Source organism: Passer montanus, unplaced genomic scaffold (genome assembly GCF_014805655.1).
Source record: "Passer montanus isolate IOZ18808 unplaced genomic scaffold, ASM1480565v1 scaffold25, whole genome shotgun sequence".
NCBI classification, from domain to species: domain Eukaryota; kingdom Metazoa; phylum Chordata; class Aves; order Passeriformes; family Passeridae; genus Passer; species Passer montanus.
This window is the reverse complement of record NW_024367149.1, coordinates 9586881-9609921: the sequence shown is the minus strand read 5'-3', so window position 1 is coordinate 9609921 and position 23041 is coordinate 9586881. Positions and strand designations below refer to the sequence as shown.

The window sequence follows — 23041 nt, the reverse complement described above, 5'->3', positions numbered from 1 at the left end:
ATGCTGAGATTCCACAAAAAGCACAGCACTTAACAAAAGACACAGCCTTTGTGTCCCACTACCTGTAGCATCCCCAGCTTGTTCCTGAAGGAGCAATAACACAAACCAGCTGCAAGAGCTCTAATCACCTTTATCATCTCAAGATGTGTCATCTCCCAATGAACTGTGTCAGATTCCTCTTTGGGCTCTGATCCAGTAAAGGACTTCAGCATGTGGGCAGTCCTCTCTGTCTCCAGCTGAGCTTCTTGCCTGCTTGAAAGTCAGATGATGCACCCCAGTGCCTGACTGGACTGGGGTACTGGAGTAAACTGGTGTCACTCCTGCAATCCTGGAGCAACACCGATTTGCATTAACTGGGAATGCTGCATTAGGATTGTGGACTAAGATCATCTGTCACTGCAGCAGCTATGTGACCTGCTGTGACAAACTCTGACATTTACTTAGACAAGTTTTTACCTGTAATAATTTCAAGTGATATAAACCAGCCACAAATCATCTGCCATGACAATGAACTAAACACTACTGCACAGCATGTACTGATCTGATAATACATCAAATGTATGACAACATATAGCACTAAACATTGCACTCCCCCAAGAACACTTCACAGCAACAGAATTATTTCTCTCCACTCCAGTATAAAAGGCAGCCAGCAGGATGATATCAAATGATGGCAGCTCTGCTTCTCATAAAAGGACCTTGGGGACTGCAAGGAGATTTGTGTATCTGCACTTCAGCAGCACAGCAATGTGGAAATGTTAAAGTTAGTAAAGCAAACAGACCTCAAATGAGAAGGGCAACAGATGTCAACCAGTATCACATGTCAGTAAACAGCAACAAGGCAGAGGGTACTTTTCTAAGCACTTTTGTGAAAGCATCGTGCGAGCAGCTAGAGCCACATCTCAGCTGTGTGATCTCTACATGGTGGTGTTTGTGTGTGTGATTTAACTCCCACCAAGAGAGGAACTCCAGCCACATGGAAATGCTGTCCCCTGGAGTCAGCTGAAAGAAAGTAGAAAGGTTTCTACATACTTGTTGTGGCTTGGAAAGTGAAAAAAGTCACACTCTCAAACTGATTGAAAGCTCATTCTGTGCTTGGCAGAGACAAACCAGCATTTATATTCCTCAGCTTTAATGCAGAAGGATCATCCTTAGGGCAAAAGAGTAGTAGTGATTCATCTGCTTTTTACCCTCACTGCAAAGACTTCTGACAGTAAGGCCAAAATATGCTAACTAAAAAGGCACTCTTTGTACCATAAACACCAGGCCACAAGGAACTGGACAGTGGCCATTAAATCACTGCCTTTTCATTTCTCTCTCTCTCATCTATATTTCTCTCAAAATTTCTGGTAAGGAGGCAGCTGACTCTATACAAAAGCCAGAGGCATTGCCAGTATCTTGGTGGTTTCATGCATGCCATATTGAATCTAACTTTATTACACAAGGAAAAAAAAAAACACTCTCAACGAGGGAAAGCCATATTTCAGTGTCAAAACACCAAGGAAAGAGGTAAAAGGATGGAATTCTACTGCCAAGTCGCTGCCCTGAGCCCAGGCTTGGTTAGATGTAAATATTCTCCACAGCCATTGAACATTTTACATGAAATAGTTTGGTTCTCAAAGTCTCTCAGAAGAAGAGGCCCCACCAACCAATGCCTACCTAGGAGAGCAGGAGCTTTTTACTTTGTGCCTGATGATGGTCTCCACTAAACTTGGGCTCAAACTCTACATGAGCACATTTGGAGTTCTTGAAGAAAAGGAAGGCAAGGTCACAGCACCTCAACACACTCCTTGTGTACATCATGGTGCCTAAGAAAAACCATCTCCTTCCTCTGCCTTTCCAAAATCCTCTGATTAAAGGAACGGGAGAAAAAAAACAACATGGTAGGAAGGCCTTTGCTAAAAGGTGCATTAATTAGGTAATGCAAGCCAACAAAATGATTAATTTTCTGTTCTCCTTCAATATTATGTTTACACAAGTTGATTATAGCACTTAATTACTAATTCACCCTGCTCAAAAACAAGAGTGCTTTAAATTTTTAATGAGATGAGGGAAGGCAGCATTCCTAAACTCAACAGGGAGAAGTCATTTTATTTCCTCTTTTGATTTCCCAAGTTATTACCATTTCTAAGGAAAAACTTATCCCTTCCCTGATCTTCCACTCAGTCCTTGCTTTTGAAAATATGGAAATCATGGAACGCTTGCATGAATTTCAATCCATGGCCTGACAGGTGATGCTTTGGAAAAGGAACAGAGGATCAGATCATCAAATGCACGTCCACTGAAATAAATGGAACAAAATTACACCAGAAACGGCCTGGTTTGGAAATGGAAGTAGCCTAACCCCCTCCAGTTCTGTCAGCACAAAAGTTGAATATGTCCCAGTACTATTTATGGGTGTTCTTATGAAAATGTTGTCTCTTCCCCATTGCCAGTTGGTTCATTACCAAGGTTGTGGACTAATTGTACTCAGGAACTTCTTTACATTCATGACTGTCTGTAACGCTTTAATTGTTACAAGGCAAACACTCCATGTATCCTATGTTCTTCCTGGCTGATCTTTATAAAACTTGTGCTATCTGTGGGGTTTGTTACTTGATTTTTTTTCCCTCTGTGTTCTACCACCCAAACTCATCCTGAGCCAACTGAGAGGAGATGTCCATCAAATGAAGCAAAACCCAGCAGTGCACAAACGAAACTCTTCCAGGCTCTGTTAGTACAGAGTTGTGAGTGAATTATTTCCCTGCACACCTTAACTTCAACTCCCACCTGCAATACATTCCACAGACTCTGAACCAGGGGACAACGAGCCCCATGGCTCCTGGGGCTGCTTCCAGGGCTGCAGACTGGACCCAGGGGCTTCTTCACCTGCTCAGCTGCTGAACAATTCAGCTAATCCACACGAGATAATTACCTGATACCTCTTCCTATTGACCCAGCTCATTTTCATGCACCTATGACCTGCTTTATAGAAATGAAAAAGATTCCTTATAGAATGAAAAATCTCCTCACTTCTTTTTGCAGGATATACCATCAACTTGTTTAACAACCAAAACCAACAAAGAAAAGGCTAAACTTCCCTTAAAGTTAATTTGAGACCTGAAAAATATTGTACTCATGTAGATTCTAAATTATAGTTCAGTGTTTCACATCAAAAATATTCACAGAAAGCTGATTACAGAGTTACCAACAAAATGCACCTAGAAAATCAGGGTTTCTTCTCTTCTGTGCTGGCTAGTAACAATGCTCCACGTGAATGCAGCATATCCAAAATAAATCTGGTAATCTGGTTCCATACAGGTAATTTTATTAATTGCTTTAATACGCAATTAAGGAATAGTCAGTGGGCTGCAGGGTTTTATAAGGCAATAATCCTGTTCCCTGGTGTACAGCTCTGTCCCAAAGAGTGGGCTAGCAAAAAAAAAATAAAAAAATTAGCTGGATGACTGCCAAATCAAACAGCACCTTCTTCCCATTTTCAATTACGTACGAGTGAGGCAGAGTAACGAGGATATACTGGAAACTTTGACATTTATTTATTGAACATTTTTACTGAGAAGGAATTGCTGGCTGGCTAAACCGGAAACTATATTTTTACTATAGAAACAATCCCATAGAAAAGCAGGATCCTGCTGCTCAGCATGAAAGGAATGGCTAGAACCAATAAATTGACCCACCTAAGATAGCAATGTTAAGGTTATTTCATTCAATAGAGGACGTATTTCAAAAATCCAAACCCCAAAAATACAGTATATTTCACAAATCTTTATGCCACACTGTTTTACACAGCACTGTCTGCTCGGGCCTAGCCAGGCTGTGTTAGAGCTCCCACAAAACCACTCAGGGAAAAAGTAAGCAGCAGTTGTAGGGACAAATGAAAAGATAAACCAAGAAGAAATTCAGAGGATTTTCTCCCCTTTCTGGAGTTTCTAGAGACTAAATAACCAAGAGATGAAATGGGGAAGAATTCACCACACTGTGTGTTTTTTTCTTTTTCTTTTTGGATAGACCAATTGTTTTACCACAGACAAGAAAAATGCAGGGAGAGTAAATGAAGAGGAAAATAGGGAAGTCAACATTCTTTGAAGCAACAACATATGGTGACCAGGCCTGAGAGATGGAGGTTATAAATCTTCCCTTGATAGAATTACCTAAAGATGAAATTGCAGCTTCAAGGGGCTTGAACTTTTCAATCCACACTAGGAGCTTGCAAATTAACCTGTTTGGTCACAGCTTTTGCATTAACCTTCATTTCCAAGGTTTCTCTGTAAAGGCTCAGCATATTAAGATTTTTCGTGCTAATACAGATGTGGTCAGTAGAAAGCACAAAAAACTTCACACAAATCACTTGAAATATGAAGAAAAACACATGAAAATTAAGAATTAGCACAAAATGCTGAATTGTTCAAAGAGCTGCAGTATGGGAAGGGAGAAGAGACAGGAGGAATGTTGCTGCATGTTCCTTTGTGAGAATAAACTTATTTAGGGATACCAAAGGATAAAGGAAAAGCTCTGGAGTGTTCCAGCCTCCATGACCCAGTGCCCAAGACAGCCAGGGTGAGGCTCCTGCTGTCCCACGTGGGGTGGGTGCATCAACAGCCACGTGTGGTGAGTGACTGCCTGTCCTTGGATAAACCCTCCTCTGAAGCAGCAGCTTCCCCATCTGCAAACCCCCGTGATGGGGCACCACAGGAAAAGCACCAGGGCTCTGCAGGATGAGAGTTCAGCAACCAGCACAGCCACAGACCTGCCCCAGGAAATGTCACCCAACTCCAACACACTTCTGTCCTGTGCAGGTAAATAAAGCCTAACTCTGACTACTCCATCAGGTCACCACAGAGTTGGCTCTTCCCTAGGTGACCCACCTTGTCTTTCCTCTGCTGAAAAGATGTCCTGGGGGATTTTGAGGACCTTGCCTTGTGTCCAGATTCTGAGTGAGGCAGCTGCTCTGACCTGGCTGCCCCATGCTCCAAATACCTACAGGATGCACATTCCATGAAATTCAGCATCCCTGGTGGGCAGGAGTCAGAGCTCTTGTCAGCAGAGCATGGTAAAGCTGGACTAAGATTAACAGAAGTGATTTGGAGAGATCCAGATTTGGGTGCTACTTCCAAGCTGTCCTAAAACAGCTTGAGTTATAGAAAGTGGAGAACAGCCAACCCATAAAAACCAGGGAGCTTTCAAACTTTTTGATTCTGACACTGAGTGGAAATGTCCAAAAATTGTTCTGAGAAATGTGACCAGTGACTGGGAAAAATACAGTAAAAAATCCCCTTCAAAAAACCATAGACATAGAGAGGTCTATGAGAAGAGAGGTTATTGTAAAAAACCCACAGCTCTCTCCTTTATTATTACACTGAGCAAACAAAGAGCTTTGGAAAGCACAGTAATTAAGCACAAACCATCTATTAGAGGAGAGGTAATAACCTGTATTTGCAAAATCTACAAAGATGCTGAATGTTTGCAGCAGCACCTCTAAGAAAGGGTTGTTTTGGAAGACGTGTTATAAAAATAAATGTCAGAGAGGTTATTGAACTGCAATGGTAGATACACATTTGCACTTCCCTGACCCTAAAATAAATGTATGCAATTTCTCCTTTGTGATCCCATGTAGCTAAATGCTTTTAAAAATATTCATATATGTTCTGACATTATTGGATATTCTTGTGAAATATATTTATATATAAGGGCAGAGTTAAAAACTAAAGGTAAATGGATACACAAAAATTGTCTAAAACACAACACAGAAAACTTCACAGCATTTTATTTTTCCAATGCTGATGAAAACAGACTCAGTAAAATCACGTTTGAGATATCCAGCTATTGTACAGTAGTGGAAAACATCCTAGACTTGGAATGAAATATGTGTTTGAAGGCAGAAGATTAACAGAAGAGTAAGAATTAAATATGAAGTCCTGTCACCAAAAGTTGCTACTGAAATTACATTTATCAAAACAAGGCCTCTTTACAAGCACTAGAATTATTACACACAGATATCTATGTTGCACTGTGTATTTGCTGCAATAGGACTCGTTTTAATGGAAACATTCTTATGAAAGGAAACTGCTCTTTGTGCTAACCTACACAGCACTGTAGAATATTCCCATTTGGAGAAGTGCCAAGCACAGCCCAGCTCCTCAGCTTATGCTGAGCTGTTTATTGATTCCAGTGGAACTGCACCAATTTAACCAGGTCAAGGAGCTGACCTCCCTATTCACAAAATATCTCCAGATAAGTTTTTGTGCAAAATTTCATCAGGACAAATATCTGTCCCTGATGTTATAAAGCAAAATGCAACAAATGTATTAGGGACCATCCTGATAAATCATTTTGTCCAACTGCATTTTGCTGCTCAGTGTCCTTGTGCAGCACAAGGAGAGGACATGGCTTATGGGACTGCCAGGTGGGAAAGCAGGCATGATTTGGGACAGTCAGCCCCTTCTTTGGGTTTCTGATGCCACTGTTGTTTGTATAAATACAGTTAAGCCATGCTTTGACTGATCCACTAAAAATAAAAGCCTCACTGCTACTTTTTCAGCTGTTAATGGACTGAAATAACATGAATGAACATGCAGTTCCATCCTCATTATTAACTCTGCATTCACTGGGGGCAAGACAAGAGCTAAGATGTGTTATTTTTTACTGCATAAATAATGCTATGTTGCTTCTTATGTTTAACATTCCTCAATATGAAGGAAGGAAAGTAGGAGAAATGTAACTGAGATGAAAGTGTGACCTTCCTGCAGGATCAGAGCCTTGCCAAATTCCCTGTTTTGTCTGTAAAATTACATGGGCTAACTTCATACACAGCAGCTTCTATGCATGTCCCCACACATGTCCAAAGGCAAATGAATCCTCAACACACCTAAATAATACCAGGAGTTAAACAGAGGGTGGAGAGAAAGTAATGCTGGATCTTGTCTGGCTGTGCAGAAGGGACAAACTTTTCCACTTACATTTAGGTGTGTGCATGGGGCCAAAAGTCAAGGTGTAAGACACATTAAAACTGAACAAAAAATGACATAAAATCAGGTGCTGCATACCTGGATAGATGCAAAATCCCCAGAAGCACAAGCTCCAAGAATAGCAGCACCCACCAAAACAGACTCCACTTCTTTGGACAGCACAACAGGTTTGCCTGCAGAGGGAAGAGCCAGGACTCTGTTAGGGAACACAGCAGCACCAGCAGCTCCACAAATAATTAAAACCAAAAAGACAAACAAAAAAGGAATCAAAAAGGGCTTGAAAACCATTATTCAAAACCCCATTCAGAGCTACATCCTGCTGTAGGTTAATGCAAATCTCTCTGCTCTGTGGTTCCAGGCTCCAAGGAAAGTGCAGCATTTCAATAAAATCATTTTAGCAAAATATTAATGTAGAACATAAAGCACACAAAAAACAACCCCCCAGATCTTTGACACTGGCTATTTATCTCATTCAAAGGGCTTGGTATAAACCTGTTACCCACACCCTCCAAACCCACGTGCCTATTAAAAGTTGACCTGCAGGGGAAAACAAGGCGGTCTCCTTTTTGTCTCTTTTGCAACAAACAAAAAAAGACTGTTTGTGTTTGGTTTTGAACATACAGCCAACAAAGCCAGCCTGGTTTTGCTGGAAGACATGAAAATATGAGTAGCAAGTTTTCTAAAGCTATGTATGAAATAATAAGAGAAATCTTGTCTTCCAATTTGGGCAAGATATTGGAAAACAAAATTAAAACACTGGAATAACAAGCAAACAATATATATTCTAAAGTAGAATTAAATATTAGTGTTTCATCACCCATGGGTACTATTGAGAACATACTTTCCCTTGGTTTATGCAGAATTTTCTGAGACCTGCTTCACTAGTGCAAAGAAAAGCAGGAAAAGGCTAAAAAAACCAAACAAAAACTAGCCTGCTTTCTTAATTCCCCTGAAAAATCTAACCAGGAGCATAAACCTAAATACTTTCCTAGCTGCACTTCAGATGCTTATCCTCTGAAAAATTTAATATTCCTGCAGTATTTGGCATTTGTCTGCTTTTCCAGTACTGAGATAATGTCATGCAGTGAATGATGATGCAAACACAGGGGTGGGAGCAGGGATTCCTGCTCAGAACAGTCTCCACCATATTATGCCTCAAAAAATGCTGCTCCTGAGAGCCAGCTGTAAGATTAGAAGGAGCTGAAATTTGGGTGAAGTCCTAAAATCAGCCATGAACAACTCCCATAGAGGAAAAAGGCAAAACACACACTTTGCAAAATGAGAAATAAAGTTATTGATATAAAAAAGCAAATTCACCTCGCACCAGGTTTTCAGTTACTTGATGCAAAGCTTGCCCTGCCACCTGAGCATTCCTGCAGCTCAGCTGAAGCACAGCTCAGGACTTGGGTCAGCTTGGAACAGCAGATCTCAAGCTCAGAGCTCCGTGGCTCTTTGCCAGGCGTCAGTGAGCAATTTTCAGCGTGCTCTGAAATTTACTGCCCATTTCCCGCATGGTCAGAATGAATAGGAATTCTTACCAGGCAAACAAAAAGATCAAGATACTTTTTAAGTGGCCTGTGGAATTATCTATTGGATGTCTGCATGGCTGAGTCATGGGCATTTGTGCTAACAATAATATATTCAGATTTTTTTCTTTTCAGGAAAGAATGGGGGATTGATCCTGGAATGTTAGTTATTTTATCTGATAGGCTTTAATGAGTTCAACATAACCAAGAGCATTTCAGTCAGATGAACTCTGACATCCCTTGTCAGTCACTGATTTTACAAATGGGGGAGAACTCCAGACTGCAAAAAGGCCTTTTTGTACTGAATTGTACTTGGCCATTAGTTACAGTCAAAGAACTTGTGATTACATTTTAATCAGAATACCTTTTCACAGATCTTTTCTTTTACACATCACCACCCAGCAGCCCAACTCTACATGTAGCTGAAATTCACCTAAAGTATGTGAGTTTTTGAAGGGAAGGCATGGACTTAACATCATTTTTTCACAAAGCATCACTCTGACTACAATACATTTAGTGAATTTTAAGGTCAACAGGCATTATGTTTTTTGCTTGTCCATCAGGGTTATAAAGTGTGGTTTGATGTTTGATGTCAGATCTCCAGACCAAACGGCCCAAATTTGGGCCTTAAACTTCATTTATGACATCTTAACTAATCTTAATTTGAAATAAACCCAAACCACACATCACTCAATGTTCCTCTGAAGTCCTTTACACTAAATTTTGTTATTTTTCCACATTTTTGAAGTATATTTAACTGACTCGCAGGTGTGCAGAGATATCCAACACACATGGGCTGAAGGGAGACCAAAAACACCAAGGAGACCTGAGAGCTTCTCCTGTAGTGAAACACACACCCAGGGCCTTCCACCCACCAGGAGTTTTACAAAACCAAGTGCAACACCTTGCAGGAGCAAGGATCCACATGCTGTCCTCTAAACCACACCAGTGACACAGGCATGGAAGCAATTCAGGAAAGAATTGTTCTGTAGGATGGATGCAATGCCCAGCATGAGCAGGAAGTGTCACAAGTCAAATAGGATGAAGCCAATAGAAGGAACATTTCATTGCACATTTTTTTAACCATTTAGCAAAATAAATCTATATATAAAGTCTTTATTTTTCCAAAGACAAAGTACTTTGACACCTAAGAAAAAAAAGTATTTCCACTCCTTTCCAAGCTCACCAGTAATGTCAGCGTGCATCTGCACAAAGAGAGGGTTCTTGCTCAGCCCACCACACAGGAACAGCGTGGTGATCTCATGTCCTGCAGCCTGCATCGCCTCCAAAATGTGTCTTGTTCCTAACTTCAAAAAGAGGAGAAAAAACAGAACCAGATGAGCACAGGAGAGCAGCCAGTACAGCAGTACACCTGCGTGGCAAAGGCATCCCCACCAGAACCTCCTCTTTACTTTGTGCAACAGCATCTGAACATCCAGCTCAGTAAAGAGGTTTCAATTTTGAAGCCAAATAGCAAAACAGAACAAAAAGAGAACGGCAAACAAAAAACTGTTTTCTGTCTTTTCAGCAAAAAGGAAAACCTGAAGAATTTTGTATTGGTTTAACTATTTCTCTTGGCCTTTGCCCTATGCAAAATAAAATGTTCTACTTCATGGCTGGATTAATTGAAACATCTCAAATGCAAGCATATTTTAAACTTTTCATTTACAGTCTCCATTCTGAGAAACTCAAATCAGAATGGCAGAAGCAAATGCTTTGCCATTAAAAAAAATTATTTTTTTCTTTTTGTTTGCTTCCCTCCTCACTGAAGTCAACCTTTTCCCTCTTGCAAGAATATTTTCCATTTCTTTGACAAACTATTTGACCAAAAATAATTCCCAGCTCTTTACAATACCTTGGAAGTTATGTTTGAAGCTCATATTTGACAAAATGCCAAATTCAAGGCAAAATGTTGCCCAGGCTGACTCTTGGTAGGCAGATTCCCCACAAAACACAATCTGGTCAGAGTTTTCATAAACTGTTATTTTTCTTTAGACCATGCTGCAGTTTATTAAGAGGGCTGCAGCTGCAACAAACCCCTCTTCAAATAAAAGGCACTGAAATAAAAGCCACAGGGCTCCACCAGGCTGGAGATGTCCACAGTGAATGCCCAGCACTATTCTGGACAGGCCTTCAAATGTATTTTGATTTTTAGACAGGCAGTTCAGAGGAACCTGAGCAGCCCCAGTCCCAGCTGACTAAATCCATCGCTTCCCTATTGACACAGAGGGCTGATCTCCAAATTGCACAGCCACGATTTTAATTATGGAAAAATCAACTGCTCCAAAAGGAGCCTGCCTGCTCAGAACGGGCTGGACAGCCACAATTGCATCTCTGATCATGTTCTCATCTGGCCAACTGTTGCATTGCATTTTGCAGTGAATAGTTAAAAGGAGATTCTCTTTCACTGCTTCTGAAATTCAAATTTATTAACAACTTCTCTCACAACATACACACGTCAAAGACCCTGAGAAAGAACATGCTGTGAAAATTATTTTGTGTTTACCTGCCTGGAAAATTGTATTCACACAGCAATTTAAATTAAAGCCAGACTTATTTCACTGTGGGTGGGGGGGGTGAACTAATTTAATCCTGGGTTGGAGAAAATGCAAATTGAGGGGCTTCAAATGCAAATTTTATATAAAAAGGAAAAAGCATCTCCTGCTGAAAAGAAAACTAGAGATTAACATTCTGTGGGCAGGCCTACACTTTGTACAAGATTTTTACATAGGTTTAAAGTTTATCTTGCACCCATTGAGGACAGCTAATGGTACAGGATTACTACAACTGTTTCCTTCAATAAAAGTGAAGTTAAAATTGGGAGTGAACATTTAATTTCCTAGGTATCCCATTAGCAATGAGTAAATATATCGAGTCAAATCCAATGTTCTCTGTCTACTTTTTAGTTACTGTTTCAATACTGCTTTTGGGAAAAAATAATTTCCCTTAATTTATAGTGAAAAGAAAACTACAATATGTCCTTTTTATATTAAATCAGCTCAATCAGCTCTCCAAAAGATATGCAGCTGCTGAGTTTGCTGCTCAAGACAGTATTTGTGTTTTACAATCAAGTTTGAGCTGTATCATATAATGAGATAATAGGTGACTTTCCCAGGATTTCCAGCAGAGAAGGTTTCCACTTCGTTAGCACGAGATAATCATGGGGCACCTGTTCCAGACTGGGAAGTTTCTTTCAGAGACAGGAGCAGTCCCTGGCATTGTTGAACCTCTCCTCCACTTTCTTCTTTCAATGGTGGGATTATACTGAAGCATCAGGTATAACCCAGCTACATTCATCTGCAAAAGTCTCCAAACTCACAACAATGAATCCCAGGCTGGGGTTAAGTTCTCCTTATTTGCTGAAGAGGGAGGGTTAACACATGAGATGAACAATTCCCAATAAATTTACAGCAGCCGCCCACCCTCTCCATCCCAGATGGCTGACCCAGCCTAGAAAAGTTGTTGTTTAACCAGGACAGGAGTTTGGAAATTTTCCAACTGAACAGAGTTTTGTCAGGAAAACTCCCCAATTCATCAGCCTGTTCATGTTTTGCAAAAACACCTCAAGTTCAACAAATTAAAAAAAAATGGACAGAAAGGACGTTAAAGGAATGTGGATTTCAGTGACCAGAGGGCTGGGGACAGCATGTCCCTCTGGAAACACCCTGATCCAGGCTTTCCAAACCACTTCTGTGAGCCAGGGTTTCACCTCAAAACAGAACTTCTCGTGAACTGGAAATCCTGGGTTCAAGAGAAAATCAGGGCAGAACAAAAAGAATTCCGATAAATTCCCCATGCCTGGTGCTGGCAAACACCAGGGACATTTCCCAGCCTGCCTGCCCAGCCAAGGCCACAGGCTGGGCCTGCTCCCCCTGGGCAGGGACACAGGGGGAAGATGTGCCCTGCTGGGTCTGAGCCACAGCCCTGGCACAGAGCTCTGCCTCACCCAGCGGGCAGGGAGGGCAAATCCACGGATTTGGGAACAATCTGAGGCTGAGGCTTTTCAGGGCAGCACAGAGCCCTTTGTAGAATTGCCAGAGCTTTTCTCCCCCTCTCTCAGCCTCCCTCAGGACAGCTGGGATGTTAACACTGCTCCTTGTGCTGTCAGCCTCCTCCCTCACATCTGCACCAGAGGCAAAGGCTCCACGTGCAGAATTGCCATAAAGACAGGATTTTTTAGGGGAACATCTTCCCCCACAGCCTGCTGATTATCCTCCAGTTGGGAGTGGTCACCAATGTGGGTGAACAGTATCTTGCTCCTTTAAGAAGCCCATTAAGTGCATTCATGTATTATTAGAAATCTGGTTAGCAGAAGGGAATGATCAGTCTGCACAGAACAATTCATTTCTTCTTTTATGCACTAAAAATGTCTTACAGCAATGGCTTGGATCGTGGCCAGGTAGATAAGGGCAAGTTCATCCAGACCCCGAGACAATGTTAGTCCAACAACCTGTGCAGAGATCAAAAGGAAGATGTAAAAATCCAGCCAAAGTACAACTCTATTATTCTCTATGGCTTCTTGTTGTAACAAGTTTTAAGTGCTAATTCCAAGCCTTACTCCTGTGAGCTGTACACATAATGTTATGTTAAACATGTTATTCCTGATCTGGGGAAGAGCCACATAAATTATCCTTGCCCTTGTGAAGAAATAAAGAACAAACAGCATATTGTATGGGATTAGAGATAGATTAACTCTGACAGTTTTATGTTATGACTCAGATATTGCTCGTGAATGTATTTAATGTAATAATATGAAAATGCTATTACATAAAAATAACTTTTTAAAAGCATTTCTCCCCCGCCCTCCCAAGCACCCTAACACTGAAACACAATTAATAATTAAATACTATATCTTAACCTCCTTTACTCTGACATAAATCAATACTGCACTGTAGTTACTCTGGATTAATATCAGGCAAGACCTGAAAGCAGACAGAATTGTGACAGATAAAATGGGTTGCTATTACCAGTATTTGCATACAGCCATCATACCAAGGAAATTCTGATTTTGCTGCAGCATGTTATTTTTTCATAAAATAATGGAGGTATTCTTAGGACCCAAAAATATATAGGCCTTTTTTTTAATTTTTAATGTTTGCCTCATTTGTGGCTTAAACCATGCAGAAGTGCTTATGCCTTTCCTATCTCAGCCTTAATTACAGCAGATTTTGGTGCTAGTGAGCAGCTTGAGGCACACTTCAAGGACAATTTGCCATTTTGAAGGAGATTTTTGCATTAATCACCAGGTATTTTGATATCACCAAATTATACTCTTATGACACCCTTCTGTTACAGTTCTGCACAGACCTGGCTTGTGAGTGAGCTGATCCACCACTGTAAATCAAAGGAAGAGCAATGCCCAAACTCTGAAAGTTGGGCTGAAAAGCTGCTTAAATCAACCACCTATGGGCAGAATATTTCATTCCTTTCCCAGACAGGTTCACCCAAAATTCTCTTGAAATTCATTGCAACAAATTGTAAGATTGGTTATCTCACAGGTGAAATAACAGCAGCAAGAGCTGTGAATGTGACTCCTAGAAAAGATACCTGCACACACACAACATTCCTCAAGTTTTTAGAAAATTAATGTGGCTGTAGTGATATCTCAAGTACAATGATCTCTGGTTTTCTACTGAAACATCAGCAATGCAGCAAGAAACCTAAATCCTTTGGGACAGTGTAAATAGCTAAGGAGGAGTGCACTCAAAATTGAAGAAAAGCTCCTTCCAAACTCTTTTTTTTTTTCTTTTTACCCTGTATTGACCTTTTTGCAAAGACAGGCTGTTTCTTACCATGCCCTTTAGTGTCAGATCTGTTAAGGGAGATCTGTTACCATGGAAATCTGGCCAAACATGTAAATCAACAGTGAGGAAACCCACAGGCAAAGATTTCTTAATCAGATCCAGGTGACTGTTCAAGTATGTATATATACTGTGAGCACTGCAAGAAAAACAAGTTGGAAAAAGAGGGGGGAGGTTATTCCTCAAACATAAAACATTTGTACCACCACCAAATGCATAAACCCCAGTAAAGAACAGCAAAATCCCACTGTCTGCCAAGGCCATGGCACTGCAGGGATATCTCTGTGCATGTGGGCTCAACAGGCCACCAGAATTCCTTAATTTCCTGGGATGAGGGGAGGTAATGGGACCTTGAGCTTGTCCACTGACTCCTAAGAGCTGTTTGAGATTTGGGGGCTGCTGCTGCTCCTCTCCCACAGCTGAGGGAGGAGTAAAGAGGATTCCAGACAAAAATGAAAACCAAATTCCATTGCAAATGTTTAAAAATTTCTCTGATTAATCAATAGCGCTGGATGTACAGCTTTCCTTTTTTAAACCATAATTATTTCAGTGTGTGTTATGATTAAAATGCAGCACTAAGGGTGGAGGAGAGAAAGTTAGTGGCTGCTATTTTAGGGAGGAGCCCAACATGGGCCTAAATATGATTGTATCTAAGTTCAGATGCTACACCCAACTCCACAATATCCAACAGACTTTTTTCCTGGACTAATGGTGAATTCTTCAGTGCCTTGGCTTGCAATGACTCTAGTGACATTCCATTTAAAAAATGTTGCAATTACACTCAGAATCTTTTTTTTTTCAAACACTCATCCTATCACAAACAAACCCATATATATTTTCCAACTCCTTGGAAATCTCCAAGTGAGGCATTTAATTCTAGACATGTGGGTCAATAATAGCATCTAACCCTAATTACAATTGATTAGTCATTGTCTCATCCACTGCAGACCCAAACAGTGATATTCATTTAGCCTCTACATGTATATTCAATCATGCACTAATGAGATCCCTAAGGGAATTTGGCATATGCTTTACTAGTTTGACTTCTGACCCACTAGCAGCTGTATATTTATACTTTGCATTCAACCATTCAGCTGCATGTTTTTTCAATTATACCTTACCATGTGTACATTATCAGAGGATATCATTCAAAATGAAGTACACTTGGAAGACATTAAAATAACTAATTTACATCATTATTCACGTCCTTTAAATGTGCTTTATGTGTCTTCCTGGACCCGAATTATGATAATTTGGACGTCACCATCATTTCTTTCCTGTTCTTGTAAAAGTGGCCCTGTTTTCTCCATCCCTAAAGACTCCACTACAAGCAGTACATGCTAAGGATAAAGTAGTTTTAATTCCAGTCTCAATCATGGCTTGACTGTTGGGAAGGATAAAAAAGGAAAGCTTCACTCAACCACCAGACATCCCAGTCTCTCTCCTTTCCTCTCCATCCTGGCTGATTGCTCTCACAAGGATTAGCCATTTGTGCAGCTCTGTCAGAACACAAGGACTGAACAAAAGGAGGCTGAAGTTGAGCCAAATATGCTTAAGATTCACATAACCTTGGAATTACACTTTTCCCCACACCTTTTCACATTTTATTTTTTTCCTAAATATAGATAAGGGTTCAAGGCACTACATTTGGACTGAGTGACTAGCAAAATCCCTCAAACACCTGCCAGAGCCTGTTTTACCACCTTTGTGTTTAACCCAGTATAACACCATCACCTCCTGGAGCTTTTTCTACTCAGTTCTCTGTGAAAGTATCAGTGGCAGCTGCCTCTGACCTGCAGAGCTGAGCATGAGTTGTTGCCATGAAAAAGGAACTGTGCTGAATGTGGAAGAATAAGAAATCAATGCAAGGCTGCCCAGAGCTGTGTTCATACTTGGGACATGACTTCAGAAAGCAACCAGAGGTTAATCTGAGAGATGCCAGCAGGTATCTTTCAGGGGAAAAAAACAATCCAAATTTTTTTTATTTCTAAATTAAAAAAAAAAAAAAAAGGTTCTAAACCATCTAGAGACACAGAGACCTGCCAAATACGATTCTTATATTCTGCTAGGAAGATGCCAGAATTGCTGGTGGATGTTGTGTGTGTAACTTCAATGCTTTCTTTTCAGGAGACATCTCTTTAGATGAGGAAATGGCACTGAGAGCTACAGGAAAGGGAATTCTGCCCTAAAAAAGCACTTCACTGAGTGCCAAAGGACATACAAACTCTGCTGCCAGTTAGACACTTTCCCTCTCTATCAGATTATAAACTGTCATTCTAGAAAACAGAATCATTTAAAATTTAAAGCAAAAGGGATCATATTATTTCTTTTAATTTCCTATTCTAATCTACCTGTACAGGATTTAACAGAGCAGTGATGACTAAATAATTTCTGCAACTCACTGAATTCCCTGAAAAACCCCAAGTTTTGGTGCTCACAGATTGTGCCCATCAGATAGACCAAATGCTACATTTAAACTGTCCAGAAAATCCTTGTGTAATTCAACCCTCTCCACTTCCAGTAAAAGATGGGTAAAAAAGAACCCAGGAATAGGACTGGGAGGGTTGCACAAGCCTGGCCTTCAGCAGCAGTGGTCAGAGCTGCTTGTCTGAGCCTCTCACGCCCTCCCAAACCACCACAAATCTCTGCACTGGTGCTAAAACAGCTGGAAATCTGCTCTGGTGGGGGCAAAGGAGAGTTTGCCCAGGGAAACTCCCCAGATCAGCTGCTCAGCACGGACCTGCCACACCAAACCTGCCTCTTAGCAGCCTCAGGAGAAAGAGAGGACAGGTTTGGGGTGGCAGAAGGAGGTGAGAGCAAAGAAGCAAGAGGCTTTGTGACCTCTGATGTTGTGTATTTAATGATCCAGACATGCATGTGGCTTAACACTTCACTGCACCCAGCATGGGAAGTAAAGGCAACATGGAATTGCACACCAAAGTATGGATAGCAGTTAGCCATGGAGGGGGAAACCCATACTTCCAAAGTATGGAATTCTCATCTGGTTCCCCCTCCACAGCTATCTGCAATTGCTGGAGAGATTCAAATTCCTACAGCCACACAGAAAATATCCTTAAACATAACAAACCAAATTCTCTGATCTGTTCTGCTGAGAATTCCAGTGAAATAATTTATCATCACCAATAATCCTCCAAAACAAGATACCATGTTTGAAGGGAGCCGACAAGAAAGATGAAGAGAGACAATCACAAGGGCCAGGAGTGACAGGACAAGGGAGAATGGTTTCACACTGCCAGAGGGCAGGGTTGGATGGGATATTGGGAAGGAATTGTTCCCTGTGAAGGTGGTGAGGCCCTGGCATAGGGTGCCCAGAGAAGCTGTGGCTGTCCCTGGATCCCTGGAAGTGTCCAAGGCCAGGTTGGACAGGGCTTGGAGCAGCCTGGGATAGTGGAAGGTATTCCTGCCCATGGCAGAGGTAGGACTGGGTGGGCTCTAAGGTCCCTCCCAACTCACACCCTTCTGTGATTCTCTGATTATTTTTATTCTGTGTATATGACTTAATGTAGAAAAACACACAATCCAGAGTTTTGGCCAACAGCAGCTGCTACTTGTACCCAGGATAAGGCTGAAGTTTGGGGAATCATGGAAAAATAGAAAGGAAAAAAATAAGAAAGAAACAAGTTCAAATTTCAAAGTTACTGATTTTTGAATTTTTTTTGAAATTCAATTCTTTAATTTAACAAGTATTTGAGAGGGACAGGGAGACAGAAAATGAGAAAATTAATATGAGACCTGTTTAGCAAACTTATAGCAATACCAATGTTTCAATAGGAGAGTGATACCTGGAAAGCATTACAAAAATACCATTGAGCAAATTAACTTAGTAAAATATTATCACTCTTTTTTATAAAAATATTACAACTCTTACTATCAGTGCTATTCTCCACCATGTTGCTAACTGCAGGAGACTCAAATTCAAAGTTATGATACCATCCCCTTGGATAACATGGACTTCTATTGCCAATATTCTGTGTTTAGTGTCCTGCTCACATCACAATCTCAGTTTTTGCACTGTGGCATTGTTTGTGGTCAGTCAGTTCAGTATCAGACCCAGCAGACACAAGTAGGCTACTCCATAGGCACTTTTCCAACACAAAAAAAAAGATGGTTTATCCTGGCATTACAGACTAAACTGTTTGTCTTATGCTAGTGCTTCAAATGGGGGCACTGGAAAAATGGCCTGGAAGCCAGAATTTTGAAAAAGACCCAGTTCAATCTTTATTCCAAACATACACAGATGCATTTATTTCCTGATTTCCTTTTCCAAAGAACAACAAAGAGAATTCTAGGAAGCATGAATCTGTTTCATATTGAATGAAGTCCAATACATTTCTGGGAATCCTGGTGAAGTTCTTAACAAACAAGTAAGGCAGTGGGCCCTGCAAGGCAAGGAAGGGTCATCCAGAGAAGCCAGGTAGAGCTTTATCTCCCCAGGGAGGACTGAAAATATCTCTGTAACAGCACGTGCTTAATCCATCTATCAGGACTGGCCCTGCCTCTCAGACCAGAGGGAGAAACTGAAGGGAAAATGCCAAGTTTACCAGGTTTTTTTTCTTAAATCTAAAGAGGAAAAAGACATTTAAAAGAATCACATTTTCATCCAATGTGCCCAACTGTTCAGCTAAGTCCTCTCTGGGAGTGATATGAACCATCTCAGAGTGAATCCAGGCCAAAAAAGCTTGAGGAAGTCCAGGCCTGACAGAAGTCTCTGAACTGTCTTCATCCACTTCTAAAGCAGAACAAGCTCAAATTCCACATCACACAGAGCCTCTTGTTCAAGGAATAGTGGAGTTACCTCCAAGTCACCCCTCCATTTAAAGCTTTGTCTGAAAATTCATCCTGTGTTTCTCTATTTGTGCTGCCAAACAGGAGTTTGGCCACACCCACCTTTAGATGACTGTTTCAAAAATACTGAATAATATATTCCTAATTAAGCTACATCCCATCCTAGGAGCTCAATTCTTTCACCTACAAATTAAGACATACTGTTAGCCCAAGGCATGGAGGTCTGCTGAACAGGGCTGGTGCTACAGAATCAAGAACTACCTTGGGCTGGATAGAAAAGCAAGAAGTTAACATGGTTACTTAGATATGCCAAAGGTATCTGAGGGGAGTTTAAACCTTACATTTATGAGCAATCACCTGGAAAGTCTTTGTAAATACTTCCAGCCCACTATCAGACTGTTAATTCCCCTGAGTGAGAATGAGGACACTGCTGGGAATACAATGTGCCTCAGTCAGTAAGGCAGGTATGTGATAAAGGAATAAAACAGTGACCTGGCTTCAGCCTTTGCCTCTAATTCTGGGAAGGCGACGTGGCCTCGCACCACATGATCGATCTGAAAAAGAGAAAAGCAACATTTTGAGGATGAGTGCATCTTGAAAATTCAGTCCTGAAAAAAGGAAAGGCAGTGTTACAGCTTTAAAAAAGACAAGAGAGCTTCTAAATTACTCATAAAGTGTTAAATCCTAGTCCTAGCAAAGCCAATGGCAAAACTCCCACTGAAATTCAGGATTTGGCATATAAACAGTAAGAAAAACAACCAACCTTGCACCAAACCCAGGCCAAATGCTAAGCATGCAGCTCCTCAGTCAGGAGAGTTAGGTGAAAGAATGACTTTTTTCCTGTCCAGCACCCCCTGCATGTCCTCTAATCTGTCCCATTCTGCATGGATATCCTTATTGGAATTCTACCAGAAGCATCTTCTTGGCCCAAGTCCCTATGTCATCTTTCTCTATCACACTGTTATGATAAAACACAAGGTGTGTTGTCATCCTGATAGATGCTTTGTGCATTCATTGCAGGAAACAAAATGTATACCCTGAGAAGCAATTATTGCTATAAAAGAAGATCAATATAAGCTCTGTCTTATGCTGAATTTATAAATCAGCTTGTCCTTTCACTCCAGAGTGGTTACCATTACTCACAAAACAAAGTATCAGGTAGAATAATATGGGCTTTTAAGCCAATAATTCAGCAGGTTTTGTGGCCTCTTGGTAATATCCCATCAGAGGTGACAGTAAAAGCTAAGGAGGCAAAACTACAGCTACTCAAGAGCACTGAGTATATTTGGCAGTACTTATTGACAGCAAATCACATTGGTATTTAATCTTAACAGCATGAGTCTAGTCCTGAACCACATAATGAAGCATACACATGTGAACACAGCAAAGAAAATAATGCATGTCTGTTCTCCCTGAGATCAGCATCAAAGACAGAGGTCAAACATGTGCATGCACCAGAAGCACAGCTCAGGCCTGAATTCTGCAATCCTGCAGAATCTCTGCAGAACACAGGGGCAGCTCATAAATTCAGAAAGAAATCTATAAATAAACATCATATATAGGTGTCTGCTCTGAAAACACTGTTACACAGAACTCTTACAGGAGTTATGAAGTTTGCCCTTAATTCAAGCCATGGCCACATGAAGGATGCATCTAGAAACCCTTTTCTGTTATTTTTTATTTCACATTTCGCAGTGATGTCATGCCATCCTTTGTCTCCACTGTGCAATATATTTCTTCCTATAAATTTTGAAAATATAGTGTAAAATCCCATTGAATATACAACTGAACAAGAATTTGCAGAACAAGGGACTTCTTAATCCTTCATTTGGGCACTATATAAACAGTTTTCAAGATCCAACTGATTTTTTTGCAGCCCCCAAAAAAATTTCTTTTATCCCCAAAAAATTAGAGATTTTTAAAGGGATCAGCTTTACTTTTAAGAAGTTTGATCAGACTGTTCAAATACTATGGAAACAATTCATCTTGGGGTATTGATCAAGCAATGGAAAGAACTCCTAAATATGTGTTTTGGTTTTTTTGGGGTTTTTTTGTTTGTTTTCAGAAGACTTTAGGTGTGAGAAAGCAGGAGCTTTGAAATGACAGAGATAATAAATGCAGTGTACCCTGCACAGTGCACATAGCAGTGTCTCCTCCCATGGCTCCCTATGTGTCTTCTGTTCACCTCAAGAAAACCACAGGGGATATTCCAAGAATGTTTTAATGAGACACTTTCCCTAATATTCCTAACAGTACTTCAAGCTGCCTTTTGCTGTGGGTCCTAACAAGACTCTTCATTTTTCCTAGTAATTTCTTTAGTGATTCAGGAGCACCTTGTTCTCTGGTCCAAGAAAGGAAAGGATTTTTAAAATCATCTTTTTCAAATGCCTTAATTCTCATTGTACATTTTAAGAGTGGAACCACTGTGAGCCAGCCAAGAAAAACTCCTGACTGCCTGTATCCTGTCTGGAACTTAGATAAGTGTATTTACCTGTCCAGAATTAAGCACACAGAAACTTCCTTCTCAAAATTGTTCTCGCAAAGCAGCACACAAGATTTGCTATTTTCCTTGAAAACTGGTAATGTTATGTGCATACATTTATTATTTTATATGGACATTATTCAGTTTTATGTCTGGTTGTAGCAGTTATTTGTAAAATGGGACACTTTATGGTCCTGGCCCAATCTTTACCTGAAAAATGTAAAGCACACACATCCCACCTGCTGCAAAAGCAATTATTAAAAATTATCAATTATTAATTTAAAAGTTTTTAGCCACAATGCTAAGGATGGGCTGGAAGTGGGGTGGGAAGCCAGGCTGCAGGAGGAGGAATGACTGTGCCACTGCAGCTGTGACATAGAGGAATGTCAGGTTGGTGTGGCCAAGGAGAGAGCTCAGGACGGATCCCCAGTCCCAGCTCAGCCTGGGGTGTGTCTGGGCTTCCTGATCCAGGAGGATTTCTGCTTTTCACTCAGTGACTGTTCCATATGGAATGTTTAAATGCAGAAATGCCCCAGTGCATTTCCTGGCCATGCACTCCCATCTCCAGGCTTGTAAAGAGATGGGTGGTGCTGAGTCAGGAGTGATCACAGCTGCAGTTTGTGACAGACCAAACCCACCTGCACTCGGGGCTTTCCAGGGACACCCACAGGCCTGGGGCTGTCTCCTGCAGCCTCTCCAGGGCAGCTCAGCCCTGAGGGCAGCCAGAGCTTCCACAGGTTGGGCAAGGTGACACTGATGCCTCAGGTTTTGGCTTTTATATTTTTCAGATTCTGTGCATTAGTGTGTAATTCTGAGATTCACATGAGGGGATGGTGAGCTCTGCACAGAGCAGGGAGACAAAACAATTCCTGCTCCAGCTGGGCATCAAGGACAAATGATCCAAATCTCAGGCCCAAGAGCACAAACAGCATGGGCTGAAGAGAGAAAAACAAGAAGGATGGGACTTCATAACCTGAAGCTATAACTGGACAATTAACTCCAATATGCAAATGGAGCAGAACTTATAAAAATGTATCCCATGACCAGCCATCCATTGTGGTTCATCTTGGGTGCAGCCCTGGCTGGGCTCTTGTGCTGCCCAAGGTGTGTCCATTGAGGCCTCTAATAAATTCCTGCTTTATTCTTTAACTCTGTCTAGCCTCTGTTCTAGGTCAGCCTTCACAAGGCATTAACACAAGGAGATCCAGAAACCCCAGGGTTAAGCAGTCACCAAGGACTTGCTGACACTTTTGGACTCAAGCCTAAATACTGTCGTGTACATGCAGCTTTTTTTTTAAATTTGATATATTTTATTTCTGACTGCCTTCCCGTAAATACGAAAATTCATTTTTTAGTGAACTCTGCTTAGCTTTAATTTTTATTGGTAAATTAAATTAACCTAATACTGTATTCACTGAAACAACTGAGATGATGGAATAATATGTTACCATGTTACTGCTC

The 23041-nt window shown here is 40.9% G+C and overlaps 1 protein-coding gene across 14 annotated transcripts in view; it reads right to left on the bottom strand.

The window, feature by feature from the left end:
- Nucleotides 1-23041, bottom strand: part of FGGY (FGGY carbohydrate kinase domain containing) — a 127765-nt gene that overhangs the window by 19620 nt on the left and 85104 nt on the right. For 13 of the 14 annotated variants that reach the window (XM_039711501.1, XM_039711500.1, XM_039711504.1 and 10 more), the window contains 5 exons: nt 19591-19652; nt 14284-14431; nt 12867-12941; nt 9678-9798; nt 7044-7138 (listed from right to left, as the gene is read on the bottom strand). In XM_039711501.1, the coding sequence (XP_039567435.1) occupies nt 7044-7138; nt 9678-9798; nt 12867-12941; nt 14284-14431; nt 19591-19652 (501 nt within the window). Of the gene's footprint in view, nt 1-3289; nt 3412-7043; nt 7139-9677; nt 9799-12866; nt 12942-14283; nt 14432-19590; nt 19653-23041 lie in introns of those variants that run through there. The other variant, XM_039711503.1, reaches the window with a different exon arrangement.